Source organism: Callorhinchus milii, unplaced genomic scaffold, assembly GCF_018977255.1.
Source record: "Callorhinchus milii isolate IMCB2004 unplaced genomic scaffold, IMCB_Cmil_1.0 Scaffold5, whole genome shotgun sequence".
In the NCBI taxonomy this organism is placed as follows: domain Eukaryota; kingdom Metazoa; phylum Chordata; class Chondrichthyes; order Chimaeriformes; family Callorhinchidae; genus Callorhinchus; species Callorhinchus milii.
In genome coordinates, this window is record NW_024704746.1 from 56,624,622 (window position 1) to 56,645,952 (window position 21,331).

Here is a 21,331-nt window from a genome sequence, read left to right on the forward strand (position 1 = left end):
ACTTTGGACAATTGAAATCAGTCTTAATGTGCAAAACAGTTTTCCAAAGGTCTTTTTGAACTTGAATGTTGGGTCTGGGGTCACACGTTGAACAGGCAGACATCCCCTCTCTCCCTTCACTCAACGTAACTTATTGTAGGTTGTACCTGAGAAAGTAGAAATACTTGAAACACCTTAAGTGCTTTTCCAGGCATTTACAGTTATCAACTCGTGTAATAATGTCTTCTGTTTAATACGGTTACCCCAGAGTAAAATGTACCTGTTATAATGGCAGGAATTCCCCAGCCGATGGCATAGTAGAATCTCATTCGCCCGTAGTTCACATTCCTGACCTCGGTGAGCATGCGGTAAATGTGGAAACCCTCCACAAATGTCCAGGCAAATGTGCACATGTAGAAGTAATGGAGCAGGAAGGCGATCGCAGTGCAGACAAACTGCAGGAGAATAAACTCAATCAATGGTGACCAATCCTCAGTAAACCTCAGCAACCTTATTATGCTGCTCTGTGTTCAAAACCCATTCCCCCCAACAGGAGGGAATTTAACTTTATACTGCAAACTGGACTTTCTTCTTTTGATACCAACGATGTTAAAGTTGGAAGCAGCAGGCTGCTCCTATTAATGTCATGACTTTGCTCAATTGTCATTCAAAAGGGAAGCTTTAAACATCAATGTTTGCAATTATCAGCTTTTAGTTAAAAAAGTTTAAAATGCAGATACAAATTATGCTGTTATCCAGGATCTATATAAATAAATTATTTTTTGAATTGGACATTTTAATGATCTATGAAACAATCCATATAATACCAAACACTATACAATATTTGATGATCTAATACGGTAATATTTTATAAACTCCTCCAAATGTATCTTTTTTAATAAGAGTAAAGTAGACTTGGACGAATGCTAAACACAAATTGTTATGAATGTTTTTCTTTCATATAAACAAGCAAATTTTTCACTGATAAAGTGTGGCACAGAATGTATCAGTCCCAAGTTACACATTGAATGTAGTTCTATTCAAATACTTTCACATTCCAGAGAATTAAGGCACCTACATTAACAAAGTATTATCCCACTGTTCATAATCCTCGCTTTTGATGTAGCACTTTTCACTTTGGGAGGACATCTCAAAATGCTTCACAGAATATACTGTAAAGTGCAATAACTGTGTATTTTTGTATCCAATCGCAGCAAGCAAACAACAAATCTACTTACACTTAACAGAACAAACAATGTTATCGACGGGTCTAAGCAAACATTCTTTTTTTTTCGGGATGGGAGGGGATAAAGAGAGAGAACATTCAAAAATGCACGATAAAGGGTTAAAAGGACAGCATGGCATGGATTTGTTGGGTCAAATGGCTAGTCTTCTTAAGATATTATTCTATGTGACATAATAATGTACCTTGCAAAACCCTATCGGACAAGAGGAGGCTTCGGTGACATAGCACAACACTAAGCGTGTTGGATCCTAACAAAGTGGAAGTAGTTTGTATTGAGGTGGATAAAATGCAAGGTCTATTAGACCTGCTCCGTGGTTAACTTTTCCAGAAAATGAATCATGGTAAAACTCCACTGGTAAAACTCCACTCCAAAGCCCTGCCCTTTTACAGCCCACCAAATGGGTAATGTGTAAACAACTCAGAATGTGGTTTACTTTGCTTCTAGAGGTATTTTGGCTAAATTATTGTGTGAATTATTAACATTCAACAGCTCATGAATATTGTAAATGGTGGATAGTTAGCAGTTTGGAAGCAAACACCAAAGGACTGGATTGGTGGAACCATATTTTGAGTGAGCATCTTATGCACATTGTCAGATGCACATCAAACACTCACATATTATCCAGCAGAAAGATCACGCAAGTTGACTTAATAAGTGTTCCTTTCTGCTCATCTGTCAAGCAGCCCTTTTGATCTGTCCTTCACTTGCATTGGCAGTATGTTTACACTAGGTGTTGCTGTTGTTTTTTCCCCCCTGGAACTGTCACCAGTTGCTAAGATATCTTGATGGATTTCAATTTATTTTGGAAGTTCTTTGAATTGCAGTCTAGTTCCTCCAATGGCCCAGTGGGTCCTGCATAGTGTAGCCTAAGTTTGAGGCTATGGGTTCAAATCTGGGTTAGCTGATTTTAGCCAAGCCAGGAGTTAGGGCGCAACAGTTGCCATCTCAATATCCAGGGATTAATGGTATATTTTACTGCAGATAATAATTATCCTTGCATTTGATACAACGTCTTGTCAAGTCATTGAGATGATAGAACCGTACAAATTTAAAGCACAGAAGAAGGTCGTTCGGTCCATCGTGTCTCAATGTGTTTCAAAGAAATTTTGCTGTGAAATGCAAACTGTGTATTCTGTACATGACACGATGCAGTTGACACTGAATTCTTGGAAATTACCAAGGAAAACAGTATTAAGGAAATTTAAACACTTACTGGATTATCGGTTTGATTAATTCCAATGAGGAACACAAGCTCAGAGAAGAAGAGAGCGGCTACCAGGTTTTTGTGGATATCATGAAGGTTTGAGCGCAGGATTCGGACAAGGACGAGGAACAAGAATGTGACAAACAAAGCGAACAAGGAGATTGAGACGGTGGTGTATGTGACAATCTTCAATGGCAACACCTCACCGTGCTGAAAAACAAAACAAAAATATCACACTTATTCGTATTAGTATTACAGGCACAGTGGGACACAGAGATAGATACAGGCAGCATACTTGTGACTCATGCATTACATGAACAAATAGCTAATAAAACTCCTAAGAAAAAGTCCATATGTGCAAGTCTGTAAATAGAGGGTAATGTTCAGAAGCTATCAAAGATGAGTACTAGTGACAGGCACCTTCATTCCCACAAGCCGTAGCAATACAGGAACCCAGATGTTGCTGTATTACTACTCTACCCCCCTCCGACTTCACTCAATGCTGTGACCGTGGGAACCTTGAATCCTCATTAGTTTTCCATTGCCATTAGTGAAGTCTGTCAGACAAACACTCCTTTCACTGGATAGAAAAACGAGGCAGACAATTACATGAATGGTCTAAAAAAGTAAAATAACTATCTAATGCCCATTATTAAAATACTGAGAACTTCAGGATGTATTAAATTTTCATATCAATCACAAATGCTTTTATGTAAGAGCATTCTCATTTCTAGTGAGTGCTGAGAGCTGCAGTGTATGTGTTGAGGCTTGACACACTTTCATCCACAATATCAATTTTACTGTAATAAAATATTACCAATAGACAAAGAAACGGCTGCTGCAGGCTATGTATTTTTTTTAGCCTGCTCAGGTCCTACAAATTACTCTTATTCTTGGCAAATGAGCTGAAAGGAGAGATGTGTCTCTGCCCATGTTTAATCAGTGGTAATTGTGTTCGATAAACTGGAAAATCTCAATTGTCCTGCTTTGGGGCACAATGGAAGCTTTATATGTCTGATCATGTGATAAGTTCTAACTCACCTCTCGCTTGGAGATATCCATTAGCACTGCGAAGCTGCTCATGTGATTGCACTGGCAGCTGATATGGGTTTTGTTTCTGAGGACCAGTTCACACCCTCTGGAGGACCATCCTCCTGTTCCTCCAATCCTGTCAAAGGGAAGAAATGAAAGGATTTACAACAGAGTCAAGAAGCACTGGTTTGGTTTTGAACTGAACAGCTGTGAATCTTCTAAATTATTTGTTTTATCTGGTCTAGAGATACACATTCCCAATACCATCTGTTTATTTAATTTTTTTTCCTTTGAAAGTCAAGTTAATTATTTTTGAGCTTTAAGTAATTTTATGGAAAATAGAACTGTCTATTTATTGAAGGGACAAAAGTTGCCACAATTGATTTTACCAATTTGCTTGCTCAATGTCCTCACTAAGCTGATCAAGGAATAGAGAGCACTTGCATCACACAGAGAATAGTTTATAAAATACAAAATTACATTTGTAAAGCTCCTTTCACGTTGGTAGGAGGTCCCAAGGTGCTGAACAGTCAGGGATTAGGGATTAGGACCCGAATGGGGTGTTGGAGGGCAGAGAGAGCAGCCGAAGGCACGGTTGAAGAGGAGGGTCTTGAGGCGTGCCCTGAAGAAGGCAAGGGAGGGAGCGATGCAAAGGGAATGTGAAATGGAGTTCCAGAGGGTGGGGGCAGAGAGGCTGAAGGCCTGCCTGCTGGTGGTGGAGCGGGCCGGGCGGGGAACTTGGAGCAGGCTGGAGCCTACTGAGCGGAGGGAGCAGACAGATTGATAAGGTCAGAGAGGTAGGAGGGGGCAATGCCATGGAGGGCCTTGAAGGTGAGGACGAGGATTTTGAACTCGATTCTCTGAGGGATGAGGAGTCAGTGGATTTGGGCGAGGGTGAAAATAATGATATAATTAATTTGGCCCATTAAGCTGGTTCCTTCCACAAACAGCACATCTTGTACTACTGTGGACAGGCCTCTTCTACTAATTCCTGGGGTAAAGTTCTGTATTGATACTTCCTGATCTCCAAAGATACTCCCAAAGATAATGAAGCTAAAATTCTACTTATGTCCTGGAACCACCTTTATTACCATTCTCTAATACAATGATGCCCTTTTAAATGGGTGCCTACAAATGTTCATAAAATTGTTTTGAAGTACCTTTGAGACACATGGCATTGCTTGGGACCTTTCTTGATCAGTTTCAAATGGACCTAAAATCTTTCAGTGACTGGACAATTATCTTTTTTTCCGGAGTTAAATCAAAACCCTCCTGTCTTGCATTTTAAATCAATTGTCTGCTGGCAAATATGCATTAAGAAGAACATTTAACCTTTTATATATATCAGATAATTTGCACAATGCTTAGCTGATCAGTTCAACAAATTCCATAGAGAAAAATAAAAGACAATGGTTTTCTGTTCCACTTACACCAGAGTGTGGTTCCAGAACACACACAGAGGTTTAGACCTTTCCTCAGTCACAAACAAACGATAATTTAGTGTAATGGGCTTCTCGAGCTGCGGGGGCAAAAGCTGGTCTTCAGTGTAAACAGTAGCACTTATGATGGGTGTGTTTATGACTGGCCGGTTGGGTACTCTGAAGACAAGGAAATGAGTTAAGAAACAATCATCCATAATTCCAGGTAAAAGAAGACCTGCAGCAACACTTGTGATTTAATTTGAATAAATACAAATCATCTTAAAATGAAAAATGCTGGTAGTTGTAACTGGTCTTCATTTCACACCATTTATCAGTGTCCAAAGAAAATACAATTCTCATGTTAAGCTGCTCTACAATTCAGCGAGTGTCTACAAAATCAGATTTCTCATATTTGTGCAAGGGAACTTACTGGATATTGATGAACAATATTAGAATAACTGGGATAAGTCTGACAGAATGGAAATTATCAATGCTAAATGCAGTTACTAATACAAAGCATTAGATAACTGTGATTTTGGTCACCTTCTCCCTCCACCTCTCCCTTTCCTGTTGTCCCAGCTAACGCACTTTGAAACATTCTCTTACATTAAAGGCGGTATATGTATTGTCCAGGTGGGATGGCTGGCCATTATGGCTTTGGCTCAAAGGGTTGAATACACATCTACACTTCCAAGGGTCATTGGTGAGCCAGACAGATTGGTCAGCCATCAATAATGTCTTGGATAATAGCAGATTTCTCATGTTTTTTCCAGGTGAATCCCAGATCTAGTTAAACCCAAAGTCCCCAGACTTGGCACAATCCACGGTATCAGCAACTCTTGAAAGTTTTTCCTTCTGATTTGTGATCGATATCTGAAACACATGCTTTCTGGTCTGTATCCTAGTAAACCTAGTACTCTACATGTTACTTTAGGAGCCATATAATGTCTAGTTCCACGGCGCCTCAGGAACTATATGTGTGGAGAACCTGCAACTGCTCACCTCATACTTCTCCGATCAGGATCATACCTCTCTGGTAGAAGCCATCCCAGAGATCTGTATACAATCACCACAGCAACGGCATAATGCTGAGGCCCTTCTGTACTTCTTTTCTTCCTTTTTGATGACAAGTCTTTCGACCTTCCGGTTATGTTGAATTGAGGGAAATAGCCCTGCCCTAAGAATATATTACTGAGAGTTACTTTAGGACACCAAACATCAAGGAATGATTCTTTCAACTCGGGAGTTAAATCTCAGTTACAAATCCATGTCATCCCTGAATAGTAAGGCTTCTTAAAATAAAATGCTTGATTTAACAACTTCTTGCATGTGTCACTCACTCCATTGAAGAATTCAGAGAATTTATTATATCACAGCATAGTCAAACTGGGCTCAGAGTTCAATGAATCATCCAAAGGAGGTACATTCCTGAGGAAGAACAGGCCTTCATGCATACACACCATTTGTTTGGCTTTACTTGAAAAATACCAACATTTCTAATAATCAACATAATACTGTAACTACCACCTTGCACCTTGGAATGGACTTGGAGCTACATAGCTGTTGATTTGACTCAGGTTTATTCTACAATTTGCTGATGTATCAACTCACTGATGCAATTTAGAGACACTTGTCCCTTATTCAGTCTATGACAATTCGCATTATAATGACACGAGGAGTAGTTTTTTCAGTGTTTTAATTTATCAGCTTGCTTAGAAGCCTAAGTGTGTGAATGAACTTCTATTTAAGGGATTACGGTAAACTACAGTAAACTAAGAAAAGAAATGTCACAGTGAAGTGTCTCGCTACTGAATGTGAACAGCTACTTTACAGTTAAAGAATTTGAAGTCACAGAACATTAACCTGGTGGGGGTGATACAGTGAGTTTGAGATAACACTTCAACTGAACTCTTCACTTCAAGGGATTGTAATTTTACTCCCTAGAAGCAGTTTACATGAAAAGATGAAACGAATTGTCCAGAAGTATTGTGCAAGGTTGAGGAATCAGTGATAGGTAAAATAGTCTTAAATTTCAAACCGCTGCGAATTTCTGAGACATTGAAGACATTTTTTTTTACACACCGGTATTGACAACCAATTCTTACTTTCCAATAGAAATCATTCGAGAGACAAGAAAGCGAAGAATATCGGTTTGTTCCTTTCTCTAACTTTCTCCCTTACTCTCCGGAAGATGGATCTCTTGGGATATGGCTTCACAAGAATTGACAATCCTTTGGTACCTCATCCCAAGTGGCAATTCTTCATGTGTCTGCTTAAATATGTGCTTTGGTTGGCAATTGAGCTCTGGAGTCATGCTAGCTGATCCCCAAATCCACACTTTCCAAAAAGGGCCACAAGATATAAATCAGAAGAGGAAATCCTGGCTGACTTATTTTGGCCTCTCTAGCCCAGATACACTGAGGTCAATTCATCTGTGCGCACCCCCCAGCCCCAGTTGAGATTTAGCTAACTCACGACAGAATAGCAACTAAACCTGCATTCATCTGGTCTGTACATCGTAGTGCTGCTGGGCCATTGGGGAAGCCTGTCTGCAACAACTGTAGACCTCCCTGTGTACAAGAACATGACTCACCTCTCAGGAGAAAAAGAAATAAATGTCAAACAGCTTTGGAAAGAGAAAGGTTAACTAACATTTCAAGCATGGACCTTCACCAAAGCTGTGGAATCTGTTTCACCTGCTGTGGATTTCCAGAGATTTCTCAGGATGAATGTTGTTGTATATTACCAGAGAAAAGAGGATTGGGGGGGGACTCTTTAAAGAGATGCAAAGAAATAGACATTTGGAGTTTAGAACCACAGACACTCAGGATTTCATTTTGATCCCCAGCTTTCAAAGGTACCTTGTCTGGACACAGAGCCAAAAGGCAATTAAATATTTTTCTCACCTTCAATTTTGAAAAGACTTTCTGGAAAGTATACAGTAGATTCAAGGTCTTCTGGAATCTTTTCACGGATTTTCTCAAACTGTGGTACACTGGCACCCAGGAATTTAGGCTCCAGAAGGTCAACAGCAATGACTTGAATAGAAGAATTACAGGTACATAAATGGTCAGAGTATTGAAACACAAAGCACAAGGCTGTCCCACCACTCTGAGGTTTGTCGAGTCGTGATCTGCATAGTTAGAAGATCTGAATTTCTCAATTAATTTGAAATGGATTAGTTTAATATATATTGTCCAAAATGTTACATCTAACCTGCTCTAATAAAATGCTATTAATTGTACTATTTGAACAAAGATACTGCATTATTTTCTATGGGGTGATAACTTCTATTATCTGTTATCTATGTTACTGTTACACTCTAAAGGGGAAAGATTCCACTTAGATCTAGACTAACTATTTACGTAGCAATTTAAAGTGTCCAGAATTTGGCAAATTCTTAAATACAGCCTTCACCTGGAAGCAGGTTTTCTGTAAATTCCTTTGAAAACTTAAGACTCAATTTAGACTGATTTAGAATTTAGACTGAATTCAATAATTTGCTAAATGTCATAAAATATTGTACTACATAAATAGTGTAAATCTAGTCCCAGGTGAAATTTCTTTTCTTAACGTGCTTAAAACAGCGCTCCTATCTTCTATATGAGAATACTGCAAATAATCTTTATCACTAAAGTAACTTTCACAGAAACAGTGTAAAAAATATTGTTTACTTTATATATTGAAAACAATTAACAAACTTACTCACTTTCCAAAAATAACACTTCATCCTTTACCCAGGATGTTTTTCTCCCCAAATCTCCTCCCAATGTTCCAGTCAGTGAACCTGCACAGGACCATTCACTCTTCCCAGCAGAGGTCAGTCTAATAATCTCTCGTGCCTTCACCAAAACCGCTCTAGATCTATGTGCAGGGAGCTGAGATTCCTGGGCAATTACTCGTCCCCACCCCACTTTGGACAGTGCCAGAATCTCCCCAGATGACAAGCCATGTACCAGACGCCCACTGTTTGGCGCCAACCACCACATCCAAATTTTGGATGAGCAACATATCCCATTACTGTAGAGTTCCCTAAGTGTTTTTAATACACCAGCTCATTACAAAGTGAACGTTTTAAAAGAACTGCCAAACAGAAAGATTGGACGATACAGTGATAATGCATTCTGTATCCTTCTGAACATGTCTCGTTACTTACTCAGGTTGGGTGTGACAATGGTGAAGGGTCGGAGGTAGGTTTTCCTCATGTTTCGTGCTATGGTGTGAGCATATTCCTCGTAATGCTTCATTAGGTGTGCTGTACCTCCTTCAGTCCGCTGGATTTGTTCCCAGTACTCTTTGTTCTCAAGATCCAGAATGGCACTGGCTGTTCTTATTATATTCTGAAAAGCCATGGCAACTATTTAAAACATGTAAGTTTACCTTCCAGCTGAGTTCATACCAGGGACACAAAGTCGAAAATCCTTCTTTTTACATGTGCTTTGGCCGACCTTTCTGCCTCAGGTAGGCACCAGACAAAAGGAGGTTTCGAAACTGCGGCCGACATCCGTCCCAGGTATCAATGAACAAGAATATTAGTCATTGCAATGCTGCATTAATCACATCTAATGTTTTAAGTTTTACTAGCAGTTCTGGCCAATGATGTGGAATAAAGGCCTCTCTGAGAATGAGCTCCTAAGCTAAGGTCCGCTTGCAATGCAATTAATACCTCATTTGAAAATATTAATAGTTCTTTTTGGTTATTTGAACTCAACAGGAAACAGTTTAAAGTGAGCTTAAACCACAAACATTGAGGTACTGAAGGTCAGAATCTCATTGGCTCAAATGATCATCTCCAATCATTGCCAGCAATTGCTGGTAATAAGCTTTAAACGCTGACATAACAGGAGCCCAGAGCTGAGGGCATAGGTTACCCTGGCACCTGGAAAAGAAGTCTTTACAATGGTATTTAACATTGAGGTTTACATTAATGACGCAAAGCAAATCATAAAAATGTCAAACATTTGTATGTAAAATGATTATACCCATTGTACTTTGATACCATAAGACGACTCAGAGCAGCTCATGGACGTAAACATTTCTTCCAGTTTCCCAACCCTTCCAAGAGAGGCACGACTTTAACAGCGTGTTGCATGAAATGCTAACGAGTGGATGCAAATTATGTATCCATCCATGGCAAAGTAAGCGAGTGTTCCCATACACTACACCACCGAGCATATCACTGTAAACATTGGGGTAAAGCTGGATATTCAATATTTGTCTCATCAAATGTGCTGAAGGTGGACGTCAATGCTTTTCACAATTCATATCTTGAAGATAGTGGCCTTGGACTACAGGTTAGCAAAAGTAACAAAAACAGAGCTCAGCTTGTGTAAATAGATCAAGGATCCTGAAAGCCAGCAGCAGAGATTCCCACCAGCACTGTCTTGATAACTATACTCAAAGCCAAGGTGGATTGTGGTGGATAATATCACACAAAGCTGCATTCTATGACAAGGGCGTCTACTGCACCTTCCCCCAGGAAAAATGGGGACAAGCTGAACTAGATCTTGTTCACAATTTGATCGTGTCTCACCATAAGGTTGGGTTTTCAGATTAAAGGTTCTGGTTGGGTGTGCTAACTTTTACTGGAATCAGGTGTAATTGATACATTGCACCTTAGGCTCCAGCTTGCTGCGAGACAGTATCTTCCTTTCCCTGCAGTTCAGTGGCTTTTTGCACAATAGTGAAACCAGACGATATGATAAACACAAGAAGAACACCAGACACATCATGCTGAATCATGGGAACTCTGATTTGAAAATATTTGCCATCAGAATGGAGCTCCTTCAGGTCAACGTGACATACTTTTGGTTTCCTTAATAAGGAATCCTATGAGAACTTGTTAAGACTTATTAGACCCCACTGTTGGCCCAAATACACAAGTCACAGAATGCGGGTTTGCTCCAAATCCTAAAATCTCCCAATTTCACAGGACAGAATTGTGAAGTGTTCTGTACTTCATTATACACTTCAGATCCGACCACACAATGTTCAGAAAGGGAAATGCCCAAACCAACTAGGGTAAAAAATGCAAATCTGAATGAAATTGAGCTGTGGAGCTTTACAGAATGCCAGGCTCTAAGCAGACAAAGATAGTGAGTCTTCTCTTACACGTTGTTGAATGGGGGAATTAATTAAATGGTAGTTTTCAGCTTTATGCAGACTCCATTTCTGACACCTGAATACACTGATTGCTAGGTTACATGAAGTGTAATTAAGCTTCTGCCTGACATTTTCCAAAGCTTGGGGCTTAACACAATTAACTTGTGAAAAGAAGACATACATTCATTCTATTGCTTTGTGTTACAATCTGATCCAAGAAAAGTGGACAAAGACCTCTATCAAATATGCGTACAGTTGTGCGACATAAAGGGACTGCCGATGCCTTAGAGACAGTGCAGAGAACAAAGAAAATAATGTCTAGCATAAGAGCGATGAACTCAGAGCAGACCGGAGCCAGAGAAACGGAGGGTACGGGCAGGTAAGTAGGGGGATAGTAGGTCGGAGAGGTAGGAGGGAGCAAGGCTGTGAATGGCCTTGTAGGTGAGGATGAGGATCTTGAATTCGATCCTCTGGGGGATGGGGAGCCAGTGGAGGCGAGCGAGGGTGGGAGTGATGTGGTCCCGAAGCCTGGTGCAGGACAGTACACGAGCTGCAGAGTTCTGAATGACCTGCAGGGTGTGGAGGGAGGTGCCGGGAAGGCCGGCGAGGAGAGAGTTCCCATAGTCCAGCCTTGAGGTGATAAAGGCGTGGACTAGTGTTTCAGCAGCGTGAGGGGTGAGGTAGTGCTGTAGTCTGGCGATGTTCCGGAGGTGGTGGAAGGCGGTACCAGTTATGGCGCGGATATGAGGAAGAAAGGACAGCTCAGGGTCGAACAGAACACCGAGGTTCCTGACAAGAACACTAAGGCAGCAGGACAAGGGGGCACAAGTTCTGGATTTGAAATTGCAGGGCAATTTCAGAGCAAATAGCAGAAAGTATTTCTCTACCCAGATGGTAATTAAAAAAATAATATGGTCACTCAATCCACGACTGCTGTGTGCAATTGACTGCCTCATTTAGCCCAGAAAATATGTAGTCAATTCACCTTACAGTATATTCCGTGAAGCACTTTGAGACGTCTTGAAGATGAGGTGCTATATCAAATACAAGGATTACTATTATTATTCTTATAGGAATAGAGAACACTATTGTTGAATCCAGTTGCAATGTGATATAACTCACAAGGACACCATTGCAGCTCAAAGAGCCACATTCTATTGCAGGTTAGACGTTTCACTTGAAAACTAACAATAAAGCTGCAGGGGAGAGAACCAGTTGGATTGCATCCCTGCAAACAAACTATATGTCAGATTCATTCTGGCTTAGTTAGTTGGAGTCAGAATATATTATTATATTATTATAATAACTGGAATGGGTTCCCTAGAAGGGTGGTTGAGGCTATGTTACCGGAGTCATTTAAAAAATGGCTTAATGCTGTAATGTGAAGCTTGGAGAGTATGTGTTATGGAAAGATGAGATCAACTGGGTTGATGGGTATTCTTCATGCATATATCACTATTGTGATCTGCTAAAATAACACCTCTCAGCCTCTTAAAATAACACCATGCATCCATGGAAGGAAAGCCTTTGAAGATGACTTTGTAGATGACAAGCTGCTTGTGTTTGGGTGGGGAAATGGAAATCATATAATATACCTCATTGAACTCTACATCCTGAGTGGCAGCCAAATCGAAGTCCTGCTGTGTGCCCTCATACTGAAGAATCCTCTTCATCAGTTCATTTGCAATCTTCACATCGTTCCCGTAATATGTAACTGTGTGTTTGGTGGCATTGCGCAGCATGTTAGCCAGCTGCTTTGATTTATGTGCATCCATCTTTGTTTCATTGCGATAAAGCTTTTCCATCTGTTTATAAAATATAAAGTATCGAGTGAAGAGTTTGTGTATGTGTGCAACACATAATGCTAACACAGCCATTTCCACACAATGCTAGCACATGGTCATTTCCACACGGTGCAGGAGCATTCACACAATGCTAACAGGCATTTCCACACAGCGTTTACACATCAGACTATTTGTTCCTACTACTTCACATTCAGACACAGTAAACAAACAGAATTTGCTATTTCCAATGTTGCCCCGATGGAGGCATAAAAAGTGAAGTTATATGCGTCCAATTATTTTCCAACTTAATAACAAAACTGGCATGTGCAGTAAAGGGACTTACGATTATCTTGAGTTCGGCAAAGGCAAGTGTTGTACAATTGAAGAGATCTGCGGGCAGCCAACCTTTTTCTTCATTACAGTGCCGGATTGCCGTTCCTGTATAAAACAAAGCATAAAGGTTCCATAACTAGAGATGCTTTACTCACTTTATTAATTATACTGTATATTCAACTCTTACAGGGCGGCAGCAAAATAACGTCAAAAGTAACAGTCAAAGTAATCCTTTTTTTAACAACGACAACAAAATACATTTATAGAACACCTTTCATGTCGGGAGGATGTCCCAAGGCGCTGGACAGTCAGGGGTCAGGACACGAGCATAAGGGAGGCGTGGGGTAACGTTGAGGGAAGGCAGAGAGGTGGGAGGGCGACCAAAGGCACAATCGAAGAGAACTTGAGACCGGCCTTGAAGGAGACAAGGGAGGAAGTGAGGCAAATGGACTGTGGGATGGAGTTCCAGAGTGTGGGGCAGAGAGGTTGAAAGCCCGGCCACCAATGGTAGGGCGGGTCGGGCGAGAGACATGGAGCAGGCCAGAGCCTGCTGAACGGAGGGAGAGGGCAGGTTGGTAGAGAGTCAGCAGGTCAGAGAGGTAGGAGGGGGCAAGGCCTTGGATGGCCTTGAAAGTGAGGACGACGATCTTGAATTCGATCCTCTGAGGGATGGGGAGTCAGTGGAGTCGGGCGAGGGTGGGAGTGATGGGGTCACGGAATCATAACAATATGACAATTCACTTACTCAGACAACACAATGTATATTATAGAAAGAGCGAAAGAAAGGTATGATTAAGAATTTTTGTGCTATGGAATGAATATTGCCTGTGTAAAATAACACTTAATGGTGCAGGATTGCTCAACTGTCCAGGTGCTCGTAAGGGCTCCAGAAAGAACTACAGGGCAAAATACTGAAACACAATACATTCATACAGCTCAAGACATTCTTTCACCCATGGGAGACCACAGCCTAGCTCACACTCACCTATAGCGTGCTTGGATTATGGGTCCAATACTTTCATCATAGAATTTCCTGCACTGCTGAGATTGATAGGCTCTTATGTTAGCTTGTAAATTAAATGTTCTTTGAGAACAGTTCAGCTCTTAACTGTGCTGAAGAACTGCATTGACGTACGTTGTTTATCAACAATCCAAGTCGAACATATATGCAGCCAGGGTGGAGGTTTGGCTGAGAGTTGAGTTGCTGAATGCTTGAGCTTATTCTCAGTTTGGAAAAACCTTGGTCCTCAAATCATTGTTGACAATCTTGTTTGTTCTAACTATTGATCTGACTTGTATATCAACCTGCAATCTGCAACCCCCTTGTTTTAAATCAAAAGTGTCACTCCACTGCCAGTCAGACGTTCCAGGATAAGTTTCGATTGGAGTGCGTTCAGCCATTGACTCAGGAAGACCCAGCTCCCTCAGCACATCTTATAGTACTTACTGCTTGATTCAGGACAGGTTCGGGAATTTGCAGCATAATGCAACACGGACATCACAGAGGAGCTTAAACTAAATCTTTAAAACATTCATGGCACAGTGGTAGCCATTTTAATAATACCTCCTGCATGAAAATAAATATCACTTTTTAAAAAAATTCAAACTGCTTATTTTCATCTCTGTGGTAAAAGCTACGCTTATGAATTTTAATTCCCCTGACTGGAAAGATTTTGGGTTAATTTATACTGTATTAAATCAATGAGATTTAAAGAAATAATGAACACTAGAGCCAGTCAGTGCCCTGACTTAGTCTCATTACATTATGTTTTGTTGGTTTCTTTTAGAAGTCTCCTACCGCAGTGTTGGGTTAGGTTTCTAACATACTTCAATACGTGAAGTATCAAGTGTCACGCTGAGCTCTCCATTTCTGGAGAGAAAACTTACAAACGTCAACATCAGTGGCAATTGGTCGCAAACTGACTTTGGTTTGGCTACATTATCCTATTTCAGTTTATGCTGAGTTTGGATGTGCTCTGTACAGACACGTTTCCCATGTCTGTAAGCCCAGAGCAGTCCACTCAGACTGTTACGGCATGTTAGCATGTTTGCAAAAGGTTTAGAGTACAAGAGTAGGGAAGTCTTGCTGCAACTGTATAGGGCCTTGGTGAGACCGCACCTAGAGTATTGTGTGCAGTTTTGGTCTCCTTATTTAAAAAAGGACATACTTGCCTTAGAGGGGGTACAGCATAGATTCACTAGGTTAGTTCCTGGGATGAGGGGACTGACCTATGAGGATAGGCTGAATAAACTAGGGCTGTATTCTCTAGAGTACAGAAGAATTAGGGGAGATCTTATTGAAACATATAAGATTCTTAAAGGGCTGGATAAAGTAGACACTGACGGTCTGTTTCCCCTGGTAGGAGAATCTATAACCAGGGGTCACAGTCTTAAAATTAAGGGTCAGCCTTTTAGAACAGAGTTGAGGAAACATTTCTTCACTCAGAAGGCTGTAGATGTTCAGTCCTTGAACATCTTCAAGGCTGAGACTGATAGATTTTTAAAAAATAGAGGGATGAGGGGATATGGGGATAGGGCAGGTAATCAGAGTTGGGTCTGAAGATCAGCCATGATCTTATCGAATGGCGGGGCAGGCTCTAGGGGCCGAATGGCCTACTCCTGCTCCTAATTCTTATGTTCTTACTAGGTAATATTTATGCAACTTCAAGACAATAGACTTTTAAATGTAGGATCACACAATGATGAATAGAATTGTAGGTCCACAAATAATACAACCTCCCTTACTGCCCAGGGGATACACCATACAGATCAGAGGTCATCTGATGTAATGATCCATATCATCATTTCACCATCACCTTCAGTGTGATACCCACGTCCAGAGGAGCTAGCTTCTCTACCTGTAGGGCTCCATGGCAACTATCTACACTACAAGGCTCACGCGGGTGGGAAACAATGGAGACCATCTGGAATGGAGCCTAAAGAGCTCAAGTCTATAGCACAATACTGACGTGCATCAGGTATCATATCTGAATGAAAGTGTTAAGTTGGTGGATTTCTGATCTGAAATGCTTTAGTAATATACTTTGGAACACATAGAATCTGCCACTGTACCATCACTACTATTGGACTGCCAAATAAGAAACCAAACACACCTGAACACATATATTTACTGGCTTATAAGCACCTGAATGAAAGACAAAAGATAAAAGCCTGATAATAGTGGATAACTGAACCAATTCAGTGCTGAATTTAGCCATTCAGTCTTGAAAGATCCCACATTCAATTATCTTGGTGGAGTTATCTGATTTGAAGTGGAACAGAAATGACAGATTAACAATTGGCCAGCCTCCCGCTCCAGGTAGGAAAGTGGAAAAATTAATCAGCCATGGTTGGACTCAAAGCCAATTGTGGCAGTCACTGAGCCATTCTGCGGGTCACATCATTTCAGTGCCACTTTGTGGAGCAACCTAGGCGTCAGGTTCAACCCCCAATTATCCTTCCTCCCCCACATCCAGTCCCTCACCAGTACGGCTTTCTTCCACCTCCGACGCATTGCTCCTCTCCACCAATATCTCTCTCCGAAAGCCACTGAAACCCTGGTCCATGCCTTTGTCACCTCTCAGCGGAGCCCTCCTCGCCGGTCTCCCCTCCACTACCATCCATAAAATCCAGATTATACAAAACTCTGCTGGCCGCATTCTTACCCGCACCAAACTCCGTTCCCCGATTACCCCAGTCCTTGCCAGACTGCACTGGCTGCCTGTCCCAGAGAGGATCGACTTCAAGATCCTCACTCTTGTCTTCAAATCCCTCCACTCCTCTGCAACCCCCCGATCTCCTCTCTCCTCACAACAGTGCCCGTTGCCTTCGCTCCACTGGGTCTGGCCTCCTCCTTGTCCCCCGAGTCCTCCGCTCCACCCTCCGCAACCGTGCCTTCAGCCACTATGCCCTGAGGCTCTGGAACTCCCTTCCTCACTCCCTTGGCCTCACCCCCTCTTTTCCTATTTTCAGATCTCGGCTGAAGACTTTTCTTTTTGTCCGCGCCTTTGGTCACCTTCCTCCCCCTCCCCCTGGCTCGGCCCCGGGATCCGTTACTGTGAAGCTCTCTGAGACGCCGTCCGGCGTGGAGGGTGCTATATAAATCCAAGTTGTTGTTGTTGTTGTACTGGCCTTTGAAATTGATATAAGCAGGTAGTACGCAAACCATCACTGAAAGTAGGTTACTCCAATGCTGTGAGCTACACCACAGCAGATTACAGTCAAAGGGCCATAAAATGACTGCTTCACTCACCAATCGATCCTTTGGGACATGGCATGGCTGCTGGGAGTCCAAAGTTTGTCCTTGGCCACCAAATTCCGGCTTCAAAAGCTTTTGGACACACATTGTACTTCACTGAAAAAGATGTGACATAATATCAGAATAAATTCATACCCACAGAAATATCTACTGCCTGTCTTTAGATACCAGAGACTAAGACAACAAATTTTGATCTTAGTTCAGTATTAACTTAAGGATATACAATACTATTATCAAGTGTATTAAACAGAGCATTCAGACCATTTAAACAGATAATTACAACCTCCTCTAAGATTTTTTTCCTGATGCTTGGACAGTCATGGAAGGTTTTCAATAATATCAGATGGACTGTTCACAAGATTAATACATAAGCTGAAGGGGCTAAAATATGATGAGAGCTCGAAAGCCTGGGGTTATGCTTCTTAGAGCAAAGGAGGTTACGGGGTGACTTGATTCAGGTATTTAAATCATAAAATGAATTCACAGGTTAATAGTGGACAATTTTCTCTATGGTAGAAGTCTCTGTTACAAGGAGGTATAGTCTTAAAATCATTCCAGTTCTTCTATATATCTATGAATCCAGAACCACAATCAGACCTACCTTCACAGCCATTACTGGTGATTTCAGCAAACGGGTTGTCACAGCGGTTGCACTGTTGCCCTATCACACCAGGTTTACAGGTACATTGACCAGTTTCTTCATCGCACGTGCGGGCTTGAGAGCCAATAGGAAAACAATCACATGGGTAACAAGTGCCATTGTTCTGTGGCCTGTAATAGTTTGCCTGCAGGAGAAAAGTCAGCCCAATTTGAGACAACCTGTGTGGGAGACCTCAACATTGTCTCTATAAGGATAAGGGCTTTGAAAGGAATAAAATACCTTTCAAAATAATAATAATAATAATTTCCATTTCTCATAAATGGATTAAAGAGAACGGAAGTGCAGCAGGAACTGGCTTCAGTAACATTTTCTGATCAGACTTTGGAAGAGTAACTACATTCTCAGCAACTATGCCTGAACTCGCAATTTGTTGTGGTACAAGAGAACAGTCAGTTTCACAAGTGCAGAATAGAGCAATCTGACTGACAGCAGCTGGAACATCCTTTTTCTCTGTGTTGTAGGCAGAGTCTCTGCTGCAGAGAACAGTCACCAAACACAACTAGTGTCCAGTGTATTCACCTAAGTAACAGCTAGATGTTGTGGATGAGAGGACAATAGGGTGGGCATTCTGGAAGGATGAGATCAGATGGGCCAAAGGGCTTTTTTCATCCAAACCAATCTTGTGCTAACTGTGGGAGTGCTGTGTTGTGAGAACTCAGCAAGGACAGAAGATGTGAGAATTTTGCATGTCCCTGAAATATGTGAATTCATAGATATTCCAACAGATAAAGGGAACACATACACCCCCCCCACACACACACACACGCAGTCACACACCCACACACACACAGTCGGTCACACACATACACACACACACACACACAGTCGGTCACACACACACAGTCGGTCACACACACACACACACACAGTCGGTACATGTCAATAACCATTTTGTGAGAGTATCCTTTTCAAGGAACTCCAGGAAGCTTTTACATGTAATACTGAATTTCAGCTTCAGATGGGCCCCTTCACAAGGTTACCCACTGAGTTTTCTCTATTGCAGTATTAGCTTTGTGCAATGAACAAACTGGAGGATTATACGACTGCTGTGGTTAACTAACAAGCAGGACTTTGACTGCAGGGTAAGGGTGGCTGGTTTTAAACAAAGTCTATATGTTTGTAAATGATCTTGAAAGGGAGTGTTGTTACAGATTGGTAACATCACTCGGCAAGCTTTGGTCAGCACCAGTGACCATTTTGTCAACACCTTTGCTATCTAAACCTATACAAATTATTTCACAGCAAATCAGAAGAATCAACGAAAACTGATCCATCTCAATATATCCCAATAAACACTGCATGTGTGTGTGTGTGTGTGATATGGGAGGAAATGGCAACTAATTTGAGTACTTTGACATCGAGCCAGTCTTATTCTTAAAATACTTTAACAGTATATTCATTGGTTTGAAATGTTTTGACACAATTAGGTGCTATGAAAATGCAAGTTCTTTATTCTCAGAATATTAAGAACTGGAGAGCTGAGGACTATACAGAGCTGCCCAGTCTCACCTTGCACCTGCATTCCCCCGTGGTTTTGTTGCAGTCGGGGTCAAAGCCCTTGCTGATATCACAGTGACATGGACCACAGATGGGATTCCCCCACCAACCTCTTGGACACGGCTGGTCAATCCTGTGAGGAAGAAGAAACAGGATACATCTTTAACGGGGGCAGCAGTCAATACTGTAATTATCATCATCCTTGCATTTGATATATCGCTTTTCACGTCTTCTAGACGTCTCAAAACGCTTCACAGAATAGATTGTAAAGTGAATTGACTGTATATTTGTGGGCGAAACACGGCAGCCAATTGCGCACAGCAGTTTCCCACAAACAGTTGTGGACTGAAATGACCAATTTATTATTGTTTTTTTGAGAGATTATTATCAGGCGTGTAGAGTAAGGAAACTTGTCCAAGGTTTCACCCTACTGGGAATCGAACCTAGGTCTCTCGTTTGCAAAGCGAGTGCTCTAAGCACTGAGCTACAGGACTACCATAGAAACCATGGGAATAAAAGCTGAACCAACCAATGGAGATCAGCAGATCATTTCTAGCACTTCTACTGAAGCCACCTCAGTTTGTGTCTCTAACCATGAAATACATTTCCATCTTGATCAAATACACACCTTCCTACAGCATTCTAAGTAAGATGTTTATAGTTTTTCGAATACAAATGTAATACACAGAGCAAAATATTAGTTTAATATATCTTCCAACTCAGTAGGTGTTAGCTTAGTAGGTGGCACTCTCTGCAGCATCATGAATTCAAGACCCACATTGAGATTTGACCTTACATTCTAGGCTTATACACCAATGCAATATTCGGGGAAAGCTGCGTTGTCTTTCTCATGATATACTAAACTGAGCCTCTATTTGCCTGTTCAGTTGCCTATTCATTAAAGATCCCATGAGATTATTTAAAATGAGAAGGGACTTTCTCCCTGGCCAACAACCTTCCAGCTGAAATTTATAGTAGGCACAAATGAGTACTGTTTGCTTACAAGATGTCACTCTATTTGACATAATTATCCGTGACGTGCTTTGAGATGATTTGACACGATAAGGTGCTAGGAAAATGCAAGTTCTTTATTCTCAGAAATATTCATTCAACATCACATTACTCTGATGAGTAGCAATACTTTCAGAAACACAAGAACAATGGCCCTCCTGACAACTGGATCACTTGGGTCCTTCTTTATCATTTAAACTTCCAATCCACTTTTTTTTATTCAGCTGCATTTGAATCACAATCATGAGTAAAATACAGAGCTGTCCTAACGCTTAGAGACCTCCTAACACATCACTCATTCACCAACAAGCCGAATCCAGGAGGAAAAATAATGTGCTCCTACGCATAAAAAAACTGAGAAAGTAGCTACATTTCAATCTTACTTGTTTTCACAGTACTGGCCATAGTAGTTTTGTCCACAATCACACTTATATCCATGTGAGGAGCTTGGCTTATGGACACAGCTGGACACATGCTGGCATGGGTTCAGATTGAGGCTGCAGATGTCCACACAGTCTTTCCCAAAGAAACCTATTTCAAGGAGTGACAACAAAATCATTAGTTTTGGTAACACAGTTCAATTGAATTGAATTGCGCCAACCACCCTCACCCTCTGTTTCTAATTAACTCATATTCGAAGCAGATCCAATGAGGACAAACTCCACAAAAATCAGACTGTTATTGTGAAGAGAAGCAGAAATCATGGTTCCTCATTACACATTGGGCAGTGGGAAAATAGCAGTTATGAGGCCACCTGGAACACTGGTCTATGCACATTACCCCAAACATGCCACAGCCTCTC

The 21,331-nt window shown here is 41.3% G+C and overlaps 1 protein-coding gene across 1 annotated transcript in view; it reads right to left on the minus strand.

Moving 5' to 3' along the window:
- The window catches only part of celsr1a (cadherin EGF LAG seven-pass G-type receptor 1a), a 189,646-nt gene that overhangs the window by 19,395 nt on the left and 148,920 nt on the right, over positions 1 to 21,331 (minus strand). The window contains exons 15-27 of the mRNA XM_042335450.1: positions 20,913 to 21,060; positions 19,531 to 19,651; positions 17,962 to 18,145; positions 17,355 to 17,456; positions 13,113 to 13,207; positions 12,581 to 12,790; positions 9,040 to 9,223; positions 7,790 to 7,921; positions 5,886 to 6,060; positions 4,893 to 5,060; positions 3,472 to 3,598; positions 2,440 to 2,640; positions 260 to 434 (exon numbers count right to left, since the gene is read on the minus strand). Of these exons, the coding sequence (XP_042191384.1) occupies positions 260 to 434; positions 2,440 to 2,640; positions 3,472 to 3,598; positions 4,893 to 5,060; positions 5,886 to 6,060; positions 7,790 to 7,921; positions 9,040 to 9,223; positions 12,581 to 12,790; positions 13,113 to 13,207; positions 17,355 to 17,456; positions 17,962 to 18,145; positions 19,531 to 19,651; positions 20,913 to 21,060 (2,022 nt within the window). The remainder of the gene's footprint in view (positions 1 to 259; positions 435 to 2,439; positions 2,641 to 3,471; positions 3,599 to 4,892; positions 5,061 to 5,885; positions 6,061 to 7,789; positions 7,922 to 9,039; positions 9,224 to 12,580; positions 12,791 to 13,112; positions 13,208 to 17,354; positions 17,457 to 17,961; positions 18,146 to 19,530; positions 19,652 to 20,912; positions 21,061 to 21,331) is intronic.